This window comes from Nymphaea colorata, chromosome 11, assembly GCF_008831285.2.
Source record: "Nymphaea colorata isolate Beijing-Zhang1983 chromosome 11, ASM883128v2, whole genome shotgun sequence".
NCBI lineage: Eukaryota > Viridiplantae > Streptophyta > Magnoliopsida > Nymphaeales > Nymphaeaceae > Nymphaea > Nymphaea colorata.
Window position 1 is genome coordinate 8,258,885 of NC_045148.1, and position 22,832 is coordinate 8,281,716.

Below are 22,832 nucleotides of genomic sequence, written 5' to 3' on the forward strand. Positions count from 1 at the left end.
TGTTCGCTGTTTAAATCTTAAAGAGGCCTTTGATTATTGATGGCATGATATAAACTGTGCCGTGGTTGAAGTCTTCTTTAGGAAAAAAAAAAGTTGGATCTGAGAGCTCCATCTGAAACAGAAAGATTCTTCTTCAAATATTTTCCGGTGTTTGATGACTTCAATTACGGTGGTTGAATTTTGTAAAGAAAGTAAATTCAAAAATTTCAACCGCCCCTCAGTTCCAAACAATTTACTCTTGAAAAGATTACTTTAAACTTGAAAGAACTGCAGAAGGTAGATCGTTCAGCACCCAGCTTATTGATATGTAAGTAGTGGTAGGATTTGAATTCAAGCACAACGAGAGTTGTTTAGAAGAAGATTAGCATACATTTGTAGAACCAACCCCCTCATGTGATTCAGGAAAAGAAGTGTTAGTTCATAATTTATAATGGGTTCACATGACATGAACGGATAAATTCATATTTTGTTTGCCAACCTGCAGCTAGTTTGAGTGAACCCTTTACAAGCCTGACTGAGCTCAACTATGATCTGCTTCGTCTTCTTCACCAGCCTTGCATTTGTAAGCTTCAGCAGCACCTATAAAATGTAAGATTATCTGGATCAGATGTCGATTGGTGGAAACCACGTGTCGATGCATGTTTCTGGATGTCGATTGGGGTCCATTCTAAATCTAAGATTGTTAAGAACAGGAGATCACACCGCAAGATGTCCCATTAAATAATGTAAGCAACAATTAGGCTGTCTAGTAAGTTTCCGGTATTCTACATCAAGAGAGAATAAAATCTAGCTATCTAGATTATCTAGATGTTTAAAATGCACAGTGCTCAGTCTACCTGTACATGAGTGGCTGCTAAGCGACCGTGGCCTCAAACTAGCTACCAATAGCAACTTTGATGGAGGAGCAGTACAGCAGGGTGCTTTCTTCTTGTAGATTTGGTAACAAAAGAACATGCCGAATCATTCACCAGTAAAAGAGCAGAAGATCATGACTTTTTCCCTTGGATCTACAAGCAGGAAAACCTTTTTCCAACAACTTTTGTAAAGACAATTTACAAAAAATCTTGTAGTGTTTTTTTACATGCATGCATCCAAATCCTACCCTTGATCCAATTAGTCTAGTGTCTCTGTTTGTCAGGTAGTAGATATGCCTCAAGCAAATCTAATCTGCTCCCCCCTTTCTAGTATTTTATTGGATCTCTAAAAAGTAACAAGTTCCTTTTTCTGAGTATTGTAAAAAACTAGAAATAAGAGGCGGCTGGAAATGCATTAAGCACCTGAAGGATCAGATCAGAACATGGGGGGCCCAAAGGTCACTTCTTTGGTTGAAATAAAGAAAAAGAGTTACTTTTCATGTACAAATCTTATCCACGAGATAACCAGACAGTTTTCGATCTTAGCTACCAACCTTGCCTGTTGCCTGTGGTATTTGCTGCGATGGAACCCACTTCTCCACTAACCCTCTTCCTTTTATTCATGTGGGCAATAAATTCCTTCCTTAGATATAGTAGTTTATTCTCTTTTGCTCACTCTGGTCTCCATATTTTCTGGGACGCCGGATGGGGATTAACTTCTTTATAAGTATCTATTTTGCCAGCAACAATTCTCATTCTTTGGGTTCTTTTCCATTGGACTTTTGAAGCAGCCTGCTTGCACAAAAACACCACGGTGGTCTAACTTACCTTCCGCACCTTCCTTTAATAACTTCTAATGTGGTATTTCGATGAATCCTTGTGGATGACAAAAGTTCCTTCTTTTCTACGTTTTCCAGATAATAAATTGAAAAGCAAAGAGCCAACATTGGTAAATGATCTTATCTGAAACCGAATGCTAGCTTAATCCATCTGACCAACTTAGCGTCTAGATCTGAGCAAGGAGAAATCTTTTGGTTGAACAGATCTTCAGTTCTATTCTAGATGGCTCCACTAACACACTGGTCTAGAATCACTACCCTCCCCAGTTTGATTCCTGTGGGTGCTGCTCTTCTGAACTGCAAATAGTGGTTGTGAGACACTTGAATTGGTGGTGTACCTTACACTACTCAAGTCCACGAACAGCTGGGCTTGCTTGAAAATGGTGCAAAAGACCAGGTAGCATTTTCACATTGCCTGAGAGCACGAGGGGCACAATTCATTGAACTGTGACTGCACATAGGACAATAATTGTGATAGGAGCCAGATAAAATTGATGGGCCCAAATGCAAAAGTCCTCAAGTACATGCCACTTTTTAGTTAATTGGTTATGTATGTACTGTATATGAATTTTGTTCGTTCAAAAATAAGAGGTTGGGTACTTGGATCCGAGGCAATTGGTTATGTATAGAGAACAGAAGAATACAATTGCAGAGAAGACAAAATACAGCCTACAATGCCACCCAGGCTCCCACCATATCGTCAAAACCATCGGAGAAAAGCCTGTACCAGTGGTTTTTTTGCACAGTTCCTCTGGTGTCGCAGAAACCATCCCATATTTTTGGGGCACCAGTATAAATATGTGTCTTCTTTCCTCCTTCACGTATCCCATTGATTCAGTGAAAGAAAACACCCACACTTGGTGAAGAACGCAAAACGTCCTGCCTCCCGAGTTCAAACTTTTCTTTTCCAGAAACCCAACTTTCTTCTTCCTTTTTTCAAACAGGAACGAAAAGAAGTTTGAGAACATGAGTTCCATGAACAGAGCAGTTATAGAAGCAGGAGTGACTGCCGCAGTTCAGGGGTTGAAGGATCAAGGCATCAGATTCAACTCGGTGATGACAGTCCAGTCCTCCATCAGAACGCCAGGAGGAATCATGCTTCTTCTACTCAATTGAAGCGAGCATGGTCATCCACCATCGATTCCTCGCCTTCCTCTTCTCTGTTGCAGAGGGGAGTGAGGTGAGAGGAGCAAAGAGTCAGAGGAGTCCCTGAGTAAAGTCATGTATGTACTTGACTCGTTGGGGGACCAATTAAGAGGATGCAGTATCTTTAAAGAGAATAGATGGCAGATCCTGCTTGTATATTATCTCGTAATCTGGAACCAAATTTGAAAATACAAATGCATCAAGTTTTGCAGTGTTTCTTTTTTCGTTTCTCGAGTTGTCATTTGCTCCAATCTGTGTCTGCAGATTACCAATTCATTGAATTGTCATGCATCAGCTTTGATCGAACATTCGAAGGGTGTTGGTGTTTCTTCTGAATGTTCTCATCGTGCAAGGTGTCCGTTAAAAATACAATGTATCAGATATGTCAACAGAGACACGAGAGTGCAACGGATACTGAACTCTTGCAACTTAGCGCTTGTTTGATGGGAGAAGAAAAAATCGTTTCCTGAGTAGAGTTTTACCGAGCGAGGAGAACAGTGACATTTTTCCCGGGTGGATAATGGCTCTTGATGTACTCGTTTTTTCTTGGTTGTTCACAAAAAAAAGTACTTGAAGTCACAAGTCACAGTTGGCAAACCTGTAACGCAGACTCAAATAGGCAGATAACCGGGTCACTAGGTCAGGAGTTGACTCGCCGGCTTGATGAATTGAGTTGCCAACTCTGTTGAGTTTTCAAATAACCTAAATCATGTCGAGTCAGGCCGAGTCAACGGCGAGCTGAGCCAACTTTGACTTGTGGCTAGGTTTTTAAGTGATCCAAGCTGACTCGGGCAATTCTCGAGCTAACCTGGCGAGTCAACCAACTATGTTTGAAGTGGAGCAAACTTTGATTTTATATGATGGCAACTTCAAAAGATGTAAAATTTTACTGAATTTGGTTTATTAACAAATTTTTAAAATCTACCTTGTACGTTTGGTGAAAAGTTGCACATATACCTGCAACACTACTTTTCTGTTTTTGCAGTTTTAGTTAAAGAAATTAAAGATATACAAAGTTAAGAGAGACAGTATCCGAATTGGTTGAGTTGCAAGGATTTTATGCTTGTTACATATCTGGTGTAAGCTACTGACTAAGTTTTATCAACAGCTTTTGGTAAATTTAAACGCTACTTGCTTTTTAATAAGATTATTTTAGTTAATTTGATTGAGAAAAGGTTTTCCAGAGCGACGTGGAGGTCAAGTGTGCCTTTTGGTTTCCCTTTCTGGCTGGTGGAAGCTTACATTTGAAGGCATGCATTGTGGTGTGTTATTCTGAAGTTGTTCTTCAGTAGGCAACCTAATTATCTGATGTTATGCTAAATTGAAATTCATTGTTTTATAAGTTCTATTGCAACTGAGTGAATATTTGACGTAGAATTTGTTGTAGGATCAAGTCCACCCGAGCAGAGGGGTAAACGGAAAGGTCAATATTTGCTTATATCGATTTTTTTCTTTGGCATAGAAGTATACGTTAAAACTTTTGCATGCTTTGGAATTTTAACTTTAGAGTTCAAGTCCAGAAAGAAGAAACAAGTTCCAAAAAGCTTGAAAATTTTATAAGTTTAAAGGCATGGATTTTGCTTTTTTCACCACATTAATTGACAGTTCTTTACATTCTTATTGTTTGCCACTTTTTGTCAGTTGCTGATTTCTAGAGAAGATTAGAACATCTATAGCTGCAATGAGACAGCTCAAAGCTAGTTGATTAGAGCGATGCCAAGATTCGTAGGCTGTATTTTCTTTCATTCCATTTGTTGCTTCTATGTACTGTGATGGGGCAGGCAGAGATCCATCAACGTATTTCATGAGCCCTTGGGAGCCCATTACCGTTTTAAGATAGTTGTCTTTGTTCAGACACTAAGCTGGAGGCAGTTGGTGACGCTATAGACAAGTGATAGAAAGAGAAGGTAATACACAACAAAGCGCAAATGAGACCTGCGTACTTGTAAAATCGCACTGATCATCCAAAAATCATGCACATTTGTCAAAAAATACTAGTGTGTGTAGGAATCCAATGTCACCTTACTTTACCCTTGATCGTCCCCAGTTACTTGACCCTTGATGCGTCTCCAGTGAGGATCGCGCCCTAAAGAAAGTCACATCTGGATGTCGTTGGAGAAACAGAATGCCGACTAAGAAACAGGATGTCGCCTGAGAAACTGGATGTCGCCTGCAAGCTCTTGCTGAAGCTCCTCGTCAAGCTCTACAGGTTTCTTGTGCGAGGAATGGGAAGCAGCTTCAATGCTGTTAGTCACGTCTGGACAGAGTTGGGGGTTTTCAGATGCTGCTTCCTGCTGTCGTTCAAGAACTTCTTGAGAGAGGTGGGGGTTTTCAGAGGGAGACCACGGGTGGATCAGGAGGTCGCTCCTCGACCGAGTTGGGCGTATCAGAGGGATACCAATTTACCAAAAACTCTGGAAAATCAGAGTTTTATATCAACAACAAAGGAAAGAGAATGCGATGGGGACCCTCTGCTTTCTGTCACAGAACCTCCAGAACAGCAGGCAGACTTTCAAAACTCAAGCGCCCACTGGAGCGACCTTCAAAAGTTTTGAAAGAAAGGGCGAGAATGATCTCCAGACACCTGGAAATCGGATGCACTCCTGCTCGACGGCTCCTTAGGTCAGATTGGATACCGTCGATGGATTGAAGAACTGCTGGACAGTCGATATTTCTGTGGCAATTCCTCTGCTCACAGACAGAGGACCTCAAAACAATAAGCAGGTAAAGAGAGGAAGAAAAACCAAGGATTGTTTCTCATGCTCTCTTAGTGAAATGGCTCTGATACCATATTAGGATTATACCAGAATGGAGGAAAATCTCACTTCACACACTTTAGCGTGTGGGTTGAGTATCTATTTATATTGACGTGTGTGACTATGCGTTATAGTTTAGTTATATATTGCTATATACAAAAAATAAAAACTGTAAATCAAAGATCTTTAGGTAACAGCAGAGGAAGGATCCTTGTGATTGCGCTTTGTGCAGTCTAGCTGTTGAATTGCAGCAGGTGTTTCATTTTCATCGGTTGGAGGATAATTCTTAACATAATTATCCTTAACAATGTTATCATTGATTTGATGGTCCGTCTTCCTAAGTTGGTCACAAGATGCATTTCTTCTTTGATTTGGTGGTGGACTCTCTTTAGTCAATCATAGTTTTCATTTCTCTTTCGATAAGATTGTCAGCTTTCCAGAATCGATTGCAACTTTTTGATTCCAAGCTTGACTCTCCAAAATCATTCACAATTTTCATTTTCCCCTTTGGTTTAGATTTGAAGCTAGTCTTTGAAAAGTGGGTACAGAGATATTCTTTTTAAATTAAAAGTGCCCCTAAAATAAATGAACTTCAATATTAAACTTTTCTTTAGGGGCCGTTTGATGGCTTGAAAATATATTTCTGAAAATATATTTCTGGAAATATAGGAAATGGAAAAATGGAATAGGAAAAATCTTTCCAATTCCAATTTTGGTGTGTGTGTGATGACTCAGAAATATATTTCCAATTCTATATTTCTAAGTTTGATGGTATAGAAATATATTTCCAGATTTCCAGAAAATTAATTCTTAGTTTGATAATAAGGAAATATTTGTCCAGATTTACAAAAATAAATAACCACACCAAATACATAAATAACCCTCAATATTGCGAGTCTTTTTCCTACAAGAACAAAAATAACTGCAGTAAATTTTGAAGAACATATCAACACATCAAGATACTATAAATACAAACATTCTCAAATATGTTAATTAACATCTACGCACAATTCATAAATACAGGAACCATATTCATTGGATATGTATCAGAATTTCACTATAAAGTCTACAACACCAAACAAACCACATACATATTCCCATCAGTGATAAAATATTTACATATTCCCATCAATCTTCACGACAAAGCCAAGTGCATGTGTAGAGTATCCATAGAAGCAAGTACATATGCAGTGTCTTTGTACGCATCCACCATAACAAAAAAAACTTTTATATAAGCTAATTTCATCTTCAAACATTCGATCCTACATCTTCTTGTCTTGTTTTGTAGGGTTTGCATTTAGTTCGTCATTCCAATGTATGACGAAGTGGCAAACAAACATGTTCGACAATTTAAAAACTTATGAAGGAGAAGGAGAACTACTAAACACATAACAAACAAACATGTTACGCAAGAGATCTTAAATATAGTTTCCCAAAGCAGAAATGAAGATGCAGGATCTAATGTTTGAAGATGAAATTAGGTTAAATAAAAGTTAATTATGTTGCAGAGGGCGTTAGCTGAGAAAAACCAAGCTCAAGCTTGGATAAACAAGCTTGTGACGAGCTCATCTCATGTATGCCTCTACACAGTCTTGCTGCCATCACCAAAGAGCTCCAAACTAAAATCAGACAGCGTTTAAGCAGGACGACGTACAAATACATTCTGTCTACATTTAAGCAGGACGACATACAAACACATTCATGTCATTCATATTTGACAACTCTGTTAAAGTCGACATAAGTAAACGCCCAAAAAAGCTATGCAACATGTAATGCCTGCAGATCAAACCCCAAACCCAAAAATATATGGAAAAAGAAAAGCTTAAAAACCATAAGTCATGGATCATCAGCAACAGCTGCACATTTAGCAACTCCTCTCCTGTATTAAGCTTTTTTTTTTATTTCAGACGTGCCACTTGCTCGACGCCGGCAGAAGACGAATGCTGGTGAAGAATTGGCGGAATGGACAAAAGGGGGCCGGGAAAAACAAGAGAAAAACAGAGTGCGAGAGAGAACAGAGGGAAAGAAGGAGAGAAATATGACCTGAAACAGGAACGCGCAGGAAGCAAGAGGGTCATCTAGCTTCAGTCGACTGGCTCGAACTTGGCAGAAGATGAATGTTGCTGAAGTGCTGACGGTGAGCACGCTGATGAGGGGACGCGATTTCTGCAACCTGCAAGAGGAAGACGATCGAATGGGCCGTGATTAAAAAGTGGGTGCGCAGGGTCATGGGCGGAATGGAGAAAAGGGTGCCAGAGGAAGCGAGATTGAAAGAGAGAGAGCGAGAAAAAAAGAGAGAACAACCGGAAAGAGATAAAAAAGGAGAGAAATGGATGTACCTTTCACCGGCGGCCGGCGATAGAAGCCCGACGCACCGAGAGTGGAAGAGAAGCTGCGGGAGAAATGAACCTCCTGCTTCACAGCGCGTGAGGACGCAGAGTCTGCGTTGCATGAGGACGAAGACGAAGAGGCTGTGTGAGGGCGAAGACGAGGAGGGCTGCGGCTGCGACAGGCGACTGAGGGAAGAGGCGATACGCGCGACCGTGCCCTAACGGTCGCTTAAAAATTTCCGGAAAAATATTTCCGTCTTTCCAGGTGGAAATTTTTTTCCGGAAAAAAATTTCCGAAATCGACCTCAACAGTCGAAAATATTTTTCTGTGTTTGTTAGGATGGAAAAATTTTGAATTTTTGAAATTTTCTTCTCAGTGAATAGTCTTTTTCCAGCGTAACAAACGCCCCCTAGTCAAGGTTCTCATGCAAGAAATAAAGCTATGTTGCTTTCTAATCAGAGCCTCATGTGGTAAATATGAATGAAGAGAAGTTATATCCGAGCCCAAATCTGAAATCCAGTTTCACAATCCAAATCTGCTTTTTCCTATTCACATCCAAATTACAATCCAAAATTTGAACTAAATCTGGCCAATTCTCAAAATGTAAGGGCATTGAATATAGGATATTTTTTTAAAACTAAATATAATCTGAATCTGAATCCAAACCCGATCGGATATTTATGTGTATCTATATATGAATCCAATTGGAACCTTTCTTAACTCTGAATCCAATTTTAGTTCTTATTCAGAAATTAAACGTTTTTTTCATATCCGATTTTTTCGGAATGGTTCGGTTGGACATCTAATTCAAGTTGAATATATTGACATCCCTATTTGGAAGGATGTGGCTTGTAGAGGATCTGGGAGGGAGATGTCTTCAACTGCCTTCGCGACCACCACATGGCCATTAAGTCTCTTTGGTGGTTCTTCTTCCCCTTCTTCATAATCATCATCATCTTCTTTCTTCTTGGATCTCTCTCTGTCTCTCTTACCCCCGAGCCTAGCCCATTGTAGGGCTGGCCCAAACATGTCTGATGCCCATGTTAATTCCAATTTGTATAGGTCTAGAAACAAATGCTAGAAAAAGTAGGTTGTAACAACAGATTTTCTGAGATTCAAACATTTAGCCATCAATAGTGGTTCATTTTTTCAATAGGCAATAAAGATCAATACATAACTGAATTCATCAACTCTGATGTGCCACTCATTTTCTCAAATGCATATTTTTTTGCACAAAATACGAAAACAAATAAACTTATAAAAGGTAATTGTTCTGCCAAAAAAGCAAGGCATATAAAGTTCCATTTGTTTCATACCTATAATTGCTTCAATTGCTGTTATGACACTTTAATTTGTTTGAATCTATAGTTACCATATGAAGATGGTGCTTTGGCTATAAAATACAACCCTCAAGTTCCTCTTGGTACGATACAATGGTTTCTTCTTCTCACTGTATAGTATGGAGAACTTGTTTAGGATGTCATGAAATTCTAATTTTTTGGTACGTTCTGCATTAGTTTCTCTTTTCTTTTTCTATCTATATTTTTGTTGAAGTTTCATACTTGCATTTAATGAATTTTGTGAGAAAGTTCCCCTCTGCCCTTTTATTGGAGGCAAATCCTTCTCCAACATCTGTTAAATTTCATACTAGATATCATGTACATGTTAAATCAGTATGTAGGTGATTGCATGTATTTTTTTCTTAATTTCAAAATTTTTCTTCCATGAAAATGGATGCACTATTCCTTACACAATTGAAAAGTTTTCCCATTAATTGAATGACATAAAGAAGCCACTCTCTTGAGAATGTTTATCAAAAGGCTAATACTATAGGATGTCCACATCATCCTTAATTGTTTTTAATTTATATAATTATTTGCTTCATGTTATTTGATGTCCTTGGTTGACCCATTGGTTGATTTGAATTTTGCTCCTATTTTGAACACAAAATCAGTACAAATCAAGCATCTAACAAACATATTTTAATGTATCAAAATTACTAACAGCTTTCTTTTATTTCAATTATACTATGTGGGAAATTAGTGAAATGACATGATATGTGATGAAACTTGACTTTTTCAAGACCTATAATTAATTCTAACAATTGTACCTTTATATATATAGACATTTATTCATTTGATTTTTCTAAAAAATTGGCTCCATTGGGAACGTTTTGCTTTTTATCACAATCTTCAATTCAAACAAATATAAATGTATTTTTTATACTAATCATTCTTTTGTCTTAGAGCTATAAATCAGCAATATGTCCTCATTAAGACCTGGCTAAGTAGTTGATCAAAGGAAATATTTAGAGACCACAAATTTATGGCATTTGAACTAATGTATGGATTTAGTTAGTGCAGAACAGTCTCATGAATTTACTGTTGAACAAATTGTGATACTAAATTTACATAAGGGATTCAAGCTCATTAAAAGAGTCATTATATGACATTTCTTTGTATTTTCTTTTGCAGGAACTATTTATATAGCAACTATATGAAATCTTGAGACATTTGACAACCATGTACCTGTTCAATTCTTTGCAAGAGAAAGGTACGAGCTTAGGCTTTTTACATAAGTTAAGGTGTTACAATGATGACATTAATCTCTTTCTTTATTTTTGGAGGAAATACTAAGTATGTGCAGTATAAAAAAAAAAAGTTTGAGAAGGTATTCTAAGAATGACATTGTCTCCTTTCATGTATATCTTGTAAAGTCTGTCATAGTGTTATTGCTTCAAAGAAACTAAGATATTTCATACTTTGATAAAATGGATGAGGTCAGCATACGAGCTATGGCTCCTAACAATACATCTAAATCCACAAATAGAGTATGCATTTATCATTAAACCAAAAGAAAGTAATCCAAGGAATGCTTCTTCTTTTTTTATATGTGAAGTTGCATCTACATCACCTCACATATGCCATGCTAACATACCAAAATGGAAAATTCAAATCAATACTGAGCTTCAATCATGCCCAAACCATTTGCAGCATCTACACCAAACTATGCCAAGAGAAGTGACCTGGCTATTATCTCATGGCTGTCTTTAGCATGAAGTGCCATCACTTCTAACCATGTGGGCAGATCTCATTAGCCACATTATGTTTTTCAACTAATCAACCTATTTTGTTTTTCATTAAGGTGTGTTTGATGCCCTACAGTGCATCCTTGCATAATGCTCAAGGCTCTAGGCTGAGTAGCAGGAGCAACTTTTAATTTGTAATGAGCCTAGACGATGGACCAAAAATTTTAAAAATTTTTTGTCCAAGGATGGGGTAAACTGGAAGGAAATTTTTTTTTCTTCATTCCAAAATCATCTTGTTTTGATGGTAGATATATTTTCATGATAGTCTTTCTCTTGTCTTGCTCTTGTTTCTATGTGTGACATAGGTTTTTTTTAGTTGTGTTTGCATTGGGTTCTTTTACTTGTGTATGTAGGTGCACATGCAAGTATGGCTCTATGTGTGTGGTTGTGTGCACGTGCATTGACACTTGCATATTACTCAAGTTTAGAAGCCTTTGTTTCTTGGTGATAGTTTCATCTTTTGGTTGTCATTTTTAGCCTTTTAAGCAATCATTTAGTTTTGCAACTCCAATCACTGTGTGGAAACATATGTGAAGTTGTTGGTGACTCATGGTGAGACTTGGTCTATCATTCTATGTGCATTATTACATTAACTTTGTTTTTGGAGACAATCAATATGCCATATAAGAGAACTTTGATTCTTATTCTGACATTCCCATCACATTGAATTGATAATTTTGTTACAAGCTAATAAATTTTTCTTTCCTTAAGTAGCCCATTATTAAAATTTGTCAAAATCAATAGTTTTCAAACTTGAACTTATGTTTTCTTAATGGTGTTGGGTCATGAAGTCAATTTTTTTAATTATTGTCTAATTGAAATTATAATCTCTGAAATAGGTCTGTTGGGAACAGCAACTTGTGTAGAAGTTGCATAAATAGCTATTGCAAACATCAATGAGTCTCATTGTTTAAATTTAGTAGGATCATGAAAATTTTCCTTTGGAATCTGTCCATGTACTCCATTTTTCCTAAGCAAAACAAAATAATCTTAGACAAAACGAATGCATGAGTAGCTCCCAAAGTAGATAAAAATAAATGCAAGATCTAAAAAGAACGATGGCATAGTGAGGAATTGCATAATTTGATAGTGTGGTTATTATTTCGTTTGACAGTGGATATCGTCTATTTTTTAGTTTTAATGATTGTGATTTAAATGATACAGATTAATCTAGCTCAAGAGACACTCAAAGGCATTCTGGCCCCTATGGTATGCTAAAAAAAGCAAAGGTCAACAAGGTTAAAAGCTCCATCATACCCATCCATGTGTATACTCTATAATGCCGCAGAGAAGTATATTACAGAATTGAAGAATCCAAGTGCATTTGAAGGACAGAAGATTAATTTAGCTCAAGAGACACTCAAGGAAATTTTGACCCCCTTGGTATAAAAAAAAAGAAAGCAATATCAACAAGGTTAAAAGCTCCATCATACCCATCCATGTGGATACTCTATAATGCTACATAGATATATGCTACAGATTTGAAGATTCAAATTGCATCTGAAGGACAAAAGATTAATCTAGCTCATGAGATGCACAAAGAAGTTTTGGCCATTTTGGTATCATAAAAAGAGGAAATGTCAACAAGCTTAAAAGCACCATCATGCCCATCCATGTGGATATTCTATAATGCAACAAAGATATATCTTACGGATATGAACATTCCAAGTGCATCTGAAGAGCAGAAGATTAATCTAGCTCAAGAGACACTCAAAGAAGTTTTGGCCCATTTGGTATCACAAAAGGAGGAAATGTCAAACAAGCTTAAAAGCTCCATCATGCCCAACAATGTGGATACTCTATAATGCCACGTAGACATATGTTACGGATTTGAAGATTCCAAGTGCATCTGAAGAGAAAAAGATTAATCTAGCTCAAGAGACACTCAAAGAAGTTTTGGCCCCTTTCGTATTCCAAAAAAAGCAAATATCAAGAAGGTCAAGAGCTCCATCATGCCCATCCATGTGGATACCCTATAATGCCACATAGATGTATGTTATGGATTTGAAGATTCCAAGTGCATCTGAAGAACAAAAGATTAATCTAGCTCAAGAGACACTCAAAGAAGTTTTGGCCGCTTTGGTATCACTAGAAGAGGAAATGTCAATAACGTAAAAAGCTTCATCATGCCTATTTGAGTGGATACTGTATACTGTCACGTAGATGTATATTATGTATTAGAAGATTCCAAGTGCATCTGAAGAGCAAAAGATTAATCTAGCTCAAGAGACACTCAAAGAAGTTTTGGCCCCTTTGGTATCACAAAAGGAGGAAATGTCAAACAAGCTTAAAAGCTCCATCATGCCCAACAATGTGGATACTCTACAATGCCAGATATATGTATGTTATGCATTTGAAGATTCCAAGTGCATTCGAACAACAAAAGATTAATCTAGCTCAAGAAACACTCAAAGAAGTTTTGGCCTCTTTCGTATCCCAAAAAAGCAAATATCAACAAGGTGAAGAGATCCATCATGCCCAAACACGTGGGTGCTCTATGATGGCACATAGAAGTATGTTATGGATTTGAAGATTCCAAGTGCATCTGAAGAACAAAAGATTAATCTAGCTCAGGAAACACTCACAGAAGTTTTGGCTACTTTGGTCTCACCAAAAGAAGAAATGTCAATAACATAAAAAGCTTCATCATGCCCATTTGTGTGGATACTGTATACATCACGTAGATGTATGTTTTGTATTAGAAGATTCCAAGTGCATCTGAAGAGTAAAAGATTAATCTAGCTCCAGAGACACTCAAAGAAGTTTTGGCCTCTTTGGTATCACAAAAGCAGGAATTGTCAAACAAGCTTAAAAGCTCCATCATGCCCAACAATGTGGATACTCTATAATGCCACATGTATGTGTGTTATGGATTTGAAGATTCCATGTGCATCCGAAGAACAAAAGATTAATCTAGCTCAAGCGACACTCAAAGAAGTTTTGGCCCCTTTGGTATCCCAAAAAAGCAAATATCAACAAGGTGAAGAGCTCCATCATGCCCAAACACGTGGGTGCTCTATGATACCACAAAGATGTATGTTAAGGATTTGAAGGTTCCAAGTGCATCTGAAGAACAAAAGATTAATATAGCTCAAGAGACACTCAAAGAAGTTTTGGCCGCTTTGGTATCACCAAAAAAGGAAATGTCAATTACGTAAAAAGCTTCATCATGTCCATTTGTGTGGATACTGTATACATCACGTAGATGTATGTTATGTATTAGAGGATTCCAAGTGCATCTGAAGAGCAAAAGATTAATCTAGCTCAAGAGACACTCAAAGAAGTTTTGGCCACTTTGGTATCACAAAAGGAGGAATTGTCAAACAAGCTTAAAAGCTCCATCATGCCCAACAATGTGGATACTCTATAATGCCACATATATGTATGTTATGGATTTGAAGATTCCAAGTGCATCCGAAGAACAAAAGATTAATCTAGCTCAAGAGACACTCAAAGAAGTTTTGGCCCCTTTGGTATCCCAAAAAAGCAAATATCAACAAGGTGAAGAGCTCCATCATGTCCAAACACGTGGGTGCTCTATGATGCCACATAGATGTATGTTATGGATTTGAAGATTCCAAGTGCATCTGAAGAACAGAAGATTAATCTAGCTCAAGAAACACTCAAAGAAGTTTTGGCCGCTTTGGTATCACCGAAAGAGGAAATGTCAATAACGTGAAAAGCTTCATCATGCCCATTTGTGTGGATACTGTATACATCAGGTAGATGTATGTTATGGATCAGAAGATTCCAAGTGCATTTGAAGAGCAAAAGATTAATCTAGCTCAACAGACACTCAAAGAAGTTTTGGCCACTTTGGTATCACAAAAGGAGGAATTGTCAAACAAGCTTAAAAGCTCCATCATGCCCAACAATGTGGATACTCTATAATGCCACATATATGTATGTTATGGATTTGAAGATTCCAAGTGCATCCGAAGAACAAAAGATTAATCTAGCTCAAGAGACACTCAAAGAAGTTTTGGCCCCTTTGGTATCCCAAAAAAGCAAATATCAACAAAGTCAAGAGCTCCATCATGCCCAAACACGTGGGTGCTCTATGATGCCACATAGATGTATGTTATGGATTTGAAGATTCCAAGTGCATCTGAAGAACAAAAGATTAATCTAGCTCAAGAAACACTCAAAGAAGTTTTGGCCGTTTTGGTATCACCGAAAGAGGAAATGTCAAAAACGTAAAAAGCTTCATCATGCCCATTTGTGTGGATATTGTATACATCAGATAGATGTATGTTATGGATCAGAAGATTCCAAGTGCATCTGAACAACAAAAGATTAATCTAGCTCAACAGATACTCAAAGAAGTTTTGGCCACTTTGGTATCACAAAAGGAGGAATTGTCAAACAAGCTTAAAAGATCCATCATGCCCAACAATGTGGATACTCTATAATGCCACATATATGTATGTTATGGATTTGAAGATTCCAAGTGCATCCGAAGAACAAAAGATTAATCTAGCTCAACAGACACTCAAAGTAGTTTTGGCCCATTTGGTATCCCAAAAAAGCAAATATCAACAAGGTGAAGAGCTCCATCATGCCCAACCACATGGATACTCTATAATGCCACAAAGATGTATGTTACGAATTTGAAGATTCCATGTGCATCTGAAGAGCAAAAGGTTAATCTAGTTCAAGAGACACTCAAAGAAGTTTTGGCCGCTTTGGTATCACAAAAAGAGGAAATGTCAATAAGCTAAAAAGCTTCATCATGTCCATCCGTGTGGATACTGTATACTGTCACGTAGATGTATATTACATATTAGAAGATTCCATGTGCATCTGAAGAGCAAAAGATTAATCTAGCTCAAGAGACACTCGAAGAAGTTTTGACCCCTTTGGTATCATAAAAGGAGGAAATGTCAAACAAACTTAAAAGCTCGACCATGCCCAAGAATGTGAATACTCTATAATGCCACATATTTGTATGTTACGGATTTGAAGATTCCAAGTGCATCCGAAGAACAAAAGATTAATCTAGCTGAAGAGACACTCAAAGAAGTTTTGGCCCCTTTGGTATCCCAAAAAAGCAAATATAAACAAGGTGAAGAGCTCCATCATGCCCAACCACGTGGGTACACTATAATGTCACATAGATGTATGTTATGGATTTGAAGGTTCCAAGTGCATCTGAAGAACAAAAGATTAATCTAGCTCAAGAGGCACCCAAAGAAGTTTTGGTCCTTTTGGTATCACAAAAAAGCAAATATCAACAAGGTGAAGAGCTCCATCATGCCCAAACACGTGAGTGCTCTATGATGCCACATAGATGTATGTTATGGATTTGAAGATTCCAAGTGCATCTGAAGAACAAAAGATTAATCTAGCTCAAGAAACACTCAAAGAAGTTTTGGTCGCTTTGGTATCACCAAAAGAGGAAATGTCAATTACGTAAAAAACTTCATCATGCTCATTTGTGTGGATATTGTATACATCACGTAGATGTATGTTATGTATTAGAAGATTCCAAGTGCATCTGAAGAGCAAAAGATTAATCTAGCTCAAGAGACACTCAAAGCAGTGTTGGCCCCTTTGGTATCACAAAAGGAGGAATTGTCAAACAAGCTTAAAAGCTCCATCATGCCCAACAATGTGGATACTCTATAAGGCCACATATATGTATGTTATGGATTTGAAGATTCCAAGTGCATCTGAAGAACAAAAGATTAATCTAGCTCAAGAGACACTCAAAGAAGTTTTGACTCCTTGTATTAAAAAAAAAACAAACATTAAAAAGGTTTGAAGCTCCATCATGCCAACAATGTGGATACTCTATAATGCCGCATAGATGAATGTTACAGATTTGAAGATTCCAAGTGCATTTGAAGAACAAAAGATTAATCTAGCTCAAGAGATACTCAAAAAAGTTTTGGCCCTTTTCATGTCCAACCATGTCGATACTCTATAATGCCACATAGATGTATGTTACAAATATGAAGATTCCAAGTGCATCTGAAGAGCAAAAGATTAATCTAGCTGAAGAGACACTCAAAGACAGTTTGGCCATTTTGGCATGTGCATCTGAAGCAGCCCTGTGCTGCCCTTGCAGCAACTAGACAAGAAGCAAAATAGCTTGCATCCATGAATTCTCATTCAAATGGAACTACATTTCTTATCTCTGCGCAGATTCTGGGGTTACACGTCCATGGAAACTAGAAATAGGCATGGACTGCTGTGCAAAATCTGACAACAACTTGCGCTGATGCTCATTTGTGTGTAGAATGCTGGCCCTAAACAATTTGACTGGCATTTCCCTGCTTATTGCTTTTTCTGCCTCTGCCCCAACAGCCGATATGTTGGCAGCATGGATAATCAATGAATGGATGATGTTGTCATACTTACTCAGGAAATACCTAGTGAGTAACTCAAAGAAGGAACTGAATGATGCCTACCAAAGAGCACGATTAGACATGTTGTATGTGGCAGCCATGTGAGGGTCAGTAAAGAGATCTGTTGCTCTATCAAGAACAGATTTCAAGATGATGAAAGCACCATCACCAACAGAACTTCCAAGTAGGTGCAAAGGTGGTTGCTTTGATGAACAGGCAACTGCAGCAAGGCAAGCACTCAATGCACTGAGATCCATGCTGCACACACATGCAGAGACAGTCCTACCTCATGTGACGGAATATAGCCATGGAAACAATCTGTGTCAGCTCTCCATCAGGGACAAGGAGATGGAGATACCTGGCGAGAAGCTTACGACCCTTTGGAAGAGACACCAACCGCAAGAATACAAGGTCATCCTTTGATGCCAAGTTGACAGGATGGCTGCCTTTGCCATGGCCAAGTGGATCAACCAATTGCAAAGAGGCAGCTAACCCCTCCAAAAGAACCTGCCTCCTCCTTCGAAGATGTGCACCACCATCTTGTGGCTGACTAAATTGCAACACGTGGTCAATATCATCAACATCCAGTAAAAGACAAAGTCCATCTTCAATCATGATCCTAGCTGCAAGCATAGGCTCTTGTTCAAGTGGTTTCTCAATAGGCTTATGATCAAAGGTGATATCACTTGATGATGAAGGTGGATCAACTTCAAGCAAAGGACGAGGCCTTCAGATAGAAGAAAATGGAACACGCCCAAGTGCATCAACCTGCAAGTAGTTATGTGGTTCTGAATTTGCACGTGCACGTGGAGGCATATCCCTCAAATGTGAAGGGAAAAAATGGTGTTTCAACCTTGATCCAACAGACTTTTGGGCTAGGCATGCTTGATGGTAGTAATCATCTATATACGTATAAATGCAATGAGTAGCAGCATGCTGCATTCTAAGAATGTTCTCAACCTCCTCAGCTGACATGTACTTTGAACGAACTTGAGGCCAACCATTATCACTTTGTTGGCCACTTGTATCAAAGCTTGATTGACCAAATCGCGTATTGGCTGCTTGTTGCCACCCCAGTGGTACGGTTTTTGTCTTTGCTCTCTAAGATCTAGCATCCCTAACATAGGTTCACACTTGTTCATCATGTGAGATGGAGGAATGCACATTAAATAACTGCTGCTGAACCATAGGATAATGAGACATGGGTGCTTGCATAGAATGCAGTCTTTGCTGCTGCTGCTGCTACAGTAACTGTGAGGACATCAACCCATTGGATGATGACTGCTAATGCACGATACCAGGCTATTAAACCACAACAAGACATACTCGGCAGCTCCATGAATGTCACTGGAAGTGATAACGTCGAAGCTCACACGTCTGCAGCTGGAGGAGGTCTCTCCCATATCAGATCTACAAGAAATCACATACATACCAAAGATAACGCCCAGGCCAACAAGACTGCTACAAAAGATGAGGATAATCTATGTATAGCAACTGAAAAAGGGAAATGTGTGATTTTGTAATCAAATCAAATCCCAACAAATATGGGATTAATGGATATGTAAATTGACTATAAAAGAGAATCTCTTGTCTTGTAAAATTTAACAAGAGATACTTTCCTTCGTGGACGTAGACCAAAGGTCGAACCACGTTAAAATATTTGTTGTCTTCTCCTTTCTTCCTCTATCACATTTTTTCTTCCTGGCGTGTGGTTTTGTACAGGCAAAGGTGACACATGATTTTCAGAGAATATACTTCTCTAGTTCACCCAATTATTTTGATGAGTTCCATTTTTAATTGGAAGTCCATGAGGAAAGAACTATGAGGCATGGCATTACCAGAGTACATTCCGTAGGGAGGATGTGAGAGGATTGGTCCAGGAAAAGACAAAGGATTTCCAATAGAAAATTGCGACTGATTAGGGGAAGCATGGAGCTGACCACCAGGTGGAGATACGAGCTGAAGGATGACTTGGGCACAAGAATGGGGTCAGAATGAGGATGATGTTTGTTTAGGGTGATGAAGTTCTATACAGTTGTTTTTTTGATTCAGTGAGTTGCACCGAGGATGGATGCGGCTTCTCTCCCCCAAATGGGTACTACTAGAATCCAGCATATTCTGGTCTGCCCAATTTGAAATATCTAGCTCCCGTGAGCAATCAGCAGCAGATGAACCTGTAAGAGAAACCATGAAAGCATGTGTTACACAGTACAAAAATCAGGTGCACAAGAAGTTAAAAACAGAATGATGAGCAAAAAAAAGAATCTGCACCAGAATCTTTTAAGATTTAACTGCATAATATAAAAAGGTTACCATTCAGAAATGAAGGAATGTCCTACGAGATCAGACACTATGTTCACCAATTATGCTTGTTACACATCTTTTCAGAAAACTTAAAATTATATTGCTTTAGTCAGATAGACATACCCGATAACAAAATTCAACATCAGCGGCAAAGTAGCAAACTTTTAAAAGTGTTATTCCAGATTAATCTATATATTGATTACCACACAAAAGATCTCATGTAGCAATCGACTGATCATCTAATAGGTTGAAATAGGTCAGGATATTGCATAAAACAGATATATCATTGCACCACAATTATGCTACCACCCAAAATATGTGGAAAGTAATAGAAACAACTGCATTTGAAATTGAAAATCATATTACAATGATTGATCTTAGTAACATTAAAAGATAAAAATGTTGACCGCACATGGTGGAATATGTCAATGATCGCCAGGTCAGAGTGTGGCCCTGAACATACCCAAAAATGATGTCTAGCAAAAATCCTAAATTGCACCAAAGCAGTGAACCAATGAGTTACATCAGTAGCATCCTCTTCCACCTAAAAGGTGCACATGGTTTAAACCAAGCCCAACACTTTCAATGTTCAAGCCCCACTCAACTCTTTCAAGAGGTTGCCTCATGCTTGAACACCAGTACTCGAGATCAGGGTAGCCTAACTCAACACTGATATGGTCAAATTGGTATGGCAGATAACATAATAAAAAGTTTGGTGCTAGACATCTACCGTATGAATTCCTGCGGGTAATCGTAACTGGAATATGCATGGGCTCACATGCACACCACCTCCCAAGTAAGTTTTTCATACCTATATTTGCTTCTTTTGCTAGGATTTAACCTTAATTATTGTGAATCTATAGTTACCATATGAAGTTGGTGCTTTTGTTATAAAATGCTAACTTGGAGTTCTTCTTTGTACAATACAACTGTCCCATCTACTCATTGTATAGAATCAAGAAATTGTTCAGAATGTCATGAAGGAGTAATTTTTTGCTATGTTGTTCTTTTGTTTCTCGTTTCCTTTTCTAACTGTAATTTTCTTGAAGTTTGATATTGTTGTTTCCTGAGTTTTTTTAGGCAAGCTTCCTTTTGTCTTTTCAATATAAGCTAAATCATTTGCGATAATCCAAAAAACTTCATAAACTAGTTTTTGACTATATATAAAATTACATTTAAATGATTGTGTCCATTTTTTTATCTGAGCATGTCTATTCATTGCAAGTGGATCTATTTCTCCTTATGCAATTGCAGTGTCTTCTTGTTTAAATGACATAAGGAAGCCACTCTCCAGTAAATGTTTACAGAAGGCATAGCACTATAGTATGTCCCTGTCAGGGTCAATTTTTGTTATTTATATCTCTAGTTGCTTTTAGATTACTTAATATATTTGCCTGGAGAATTGATCTTGGGTGGAGTTGAATTTTGCTTCTGTTTTGGATACAAAATTAATACAGCTAAAGTATTTATTAACATAGGCTGAGAATATGTCAAAATCGTTCACAACTTCCATTTACTTCAACTGTATGCGTGTGAAAGACGCATAATGTTGTCAAAAAACTGACTTGTTCTAATACATATAAAATGGCATGATATGTCAGAAAGCCTGAATTTTTTAAAAGGCCTATTATTTATTTTAACAGGTATTTTATTCACATAGACAACATTCAATTGTTTTCATTGTATAAGACAATTGCCTCCATGAAGGACCTTTGGATTCTGACAAGGGATTCAAAAATAAGGACCACTTTAAAATGGGGTCATTAAGAGATTCAATATATGATCTTTCTTTTAATTTTCCTTTGCCAACACAAGGCATAACCCAAGTTTCAGGAAATCTTTCAACATAAAAAAGAAAAGAAAAGAATGGCAACTTGCATACAATCCGGAAAAATTGAGGTGGAAAGTCATGTTCCTATTGACGAACATGACTACTGGGCCACATCTGGCTAAATACCGACAAAGTGCCCGATCATGGCGGAAGAGTGCAGTTTCTCTGACCAGCCCTCGACTTACACTTTGGGGACAGAGCTCAACCACCAGCAATGTGATCAAAGTGCCTCTGGTGGACCTCGAAGCTGAACGTTCTGCTATCGACTGGTTGAGACAAGATCAAGTGGATAGAGAGGAGGATGACCATAGCTAGTGGGATCCCCATGGTGCCCTCTAATTCCTTCCCATTGGCTATGATCCTCCTCCTCTCAATCATCTTGATCTTGTCTCGACCAATCGATAGCAGAGCATTCCGCTTTGAGGTCTACCATGGGTGCTCTGATCACATCTGCTACCAATTGAGCTATATCTCCATCGAGGATTATTAGGATTTGCGCAGCACTGACAACTAAGCTGCACTTTCCCACCATGATCGTAAAACTGGTTATGTGTACAACCCTGTGCATTCACGGGAGTGTGTAATGATTCTAGTCAGTATCTAGTTAGATATGGCCCACTAGTCATATTCATCATTGGGAACATGTCTCTCCACCTCAATTTTTTTGGGATTGTACTCCACTTTTTGCCCTACTTTCCCTTTTTTTTTTGTTTTGGGAGAGATTTCTTGATACTAGAGTTTGTCACTTCTTCTCACTGTATGGTATCAAGAAATTGTTAGAATGTCTGAAAGCAGTATTTTTTTTGCTATGTTGTGCTTTCGTTTCTCGTTTCTTTTTCTATCCATGATTTGCTTGAAGTTTTGTTTCTTGAGTTTTTTTTAGGCAAGCTTCCTTTTGTCTTTTCAATATAAGCTAAATCATTTTTTATGATAAAAAAAACTTCATAAACTAGTTTTTAATTATATATAAAATTACATGTAAATGATTGTGTCCATTTTTTTATTTGAGAATCTATATTCATTGCAAATGGATCCATTTCTCCTTATGCAATTGCAATGTCTTCTTGTTTAAATGACATAAGGAAGCCCCTCTCCAGTAAATGTTTACCGAAGCTATAGCACAATAGTATGTCCATGTCAGGGCCAATTTTTTTATTTATATCTTTGTTTGCTTCTAGCTTATTTAATATGTATGCTTGACGAATTGATCATGGGTAGAGCTGAATTTTGCTTCTGTTTTGGACACAAAATTAGTACAGCTCAAATATTTATTAAGATATGCGTAGTATAGGTCAAAATCGTCCACAACTTTCATTTAGTTCAAGTGCATACG

The 22,832-nt window shown here is 37.9% G+C and overlaps 2 protein-coding genes across 2 annotated transcripts; both read right to left on the reverse strand.

The window, feature by feature from the left end:
• Positions 1–5,260: 5,260 nt before the first annotated feature.
• LOC116263506 (uncharacterized) lies at positions 5,261–8,141 on the reverse strand. The gene is made up of 3 exons (XM_031643236.2): positions 7,935–8,141; positions 7,639–7,768; positions 5,261–5,527 (listed from the first exon to the last, which is right to left on the reverse strand). The coding sequence occupies exons 1-3, from the start codon at positions 8,045–8,047 to the stop codon at positions 5,321–5,323; spliced, it is 450 nt and encodes a 149-aa protein (XP_031499096.1). The 5' UTR covers positions 8,048–8,141; the 3' UTR covers positions 5,261–5,320.
• A 9,006-nt stretch (positions 8,142–17,147) lies between these two features.
• Positions 17,148–22,031, reverse strand: LOC116264352 (protein PAT1 homolog). The gene is given in 6 exon segments (XM_031644496.2): positions 17,148–17,649; positions 17,651–18,414; positions 18,417–18,522; positions 18,524–18,645; positions 20,132–20,212; positions 21,930–22,031. Coding segments are annotated over 6 exon segments (1,677 nt in total).
• Positions 22,032–22,832: the final 801 nt, after the last annotated feature.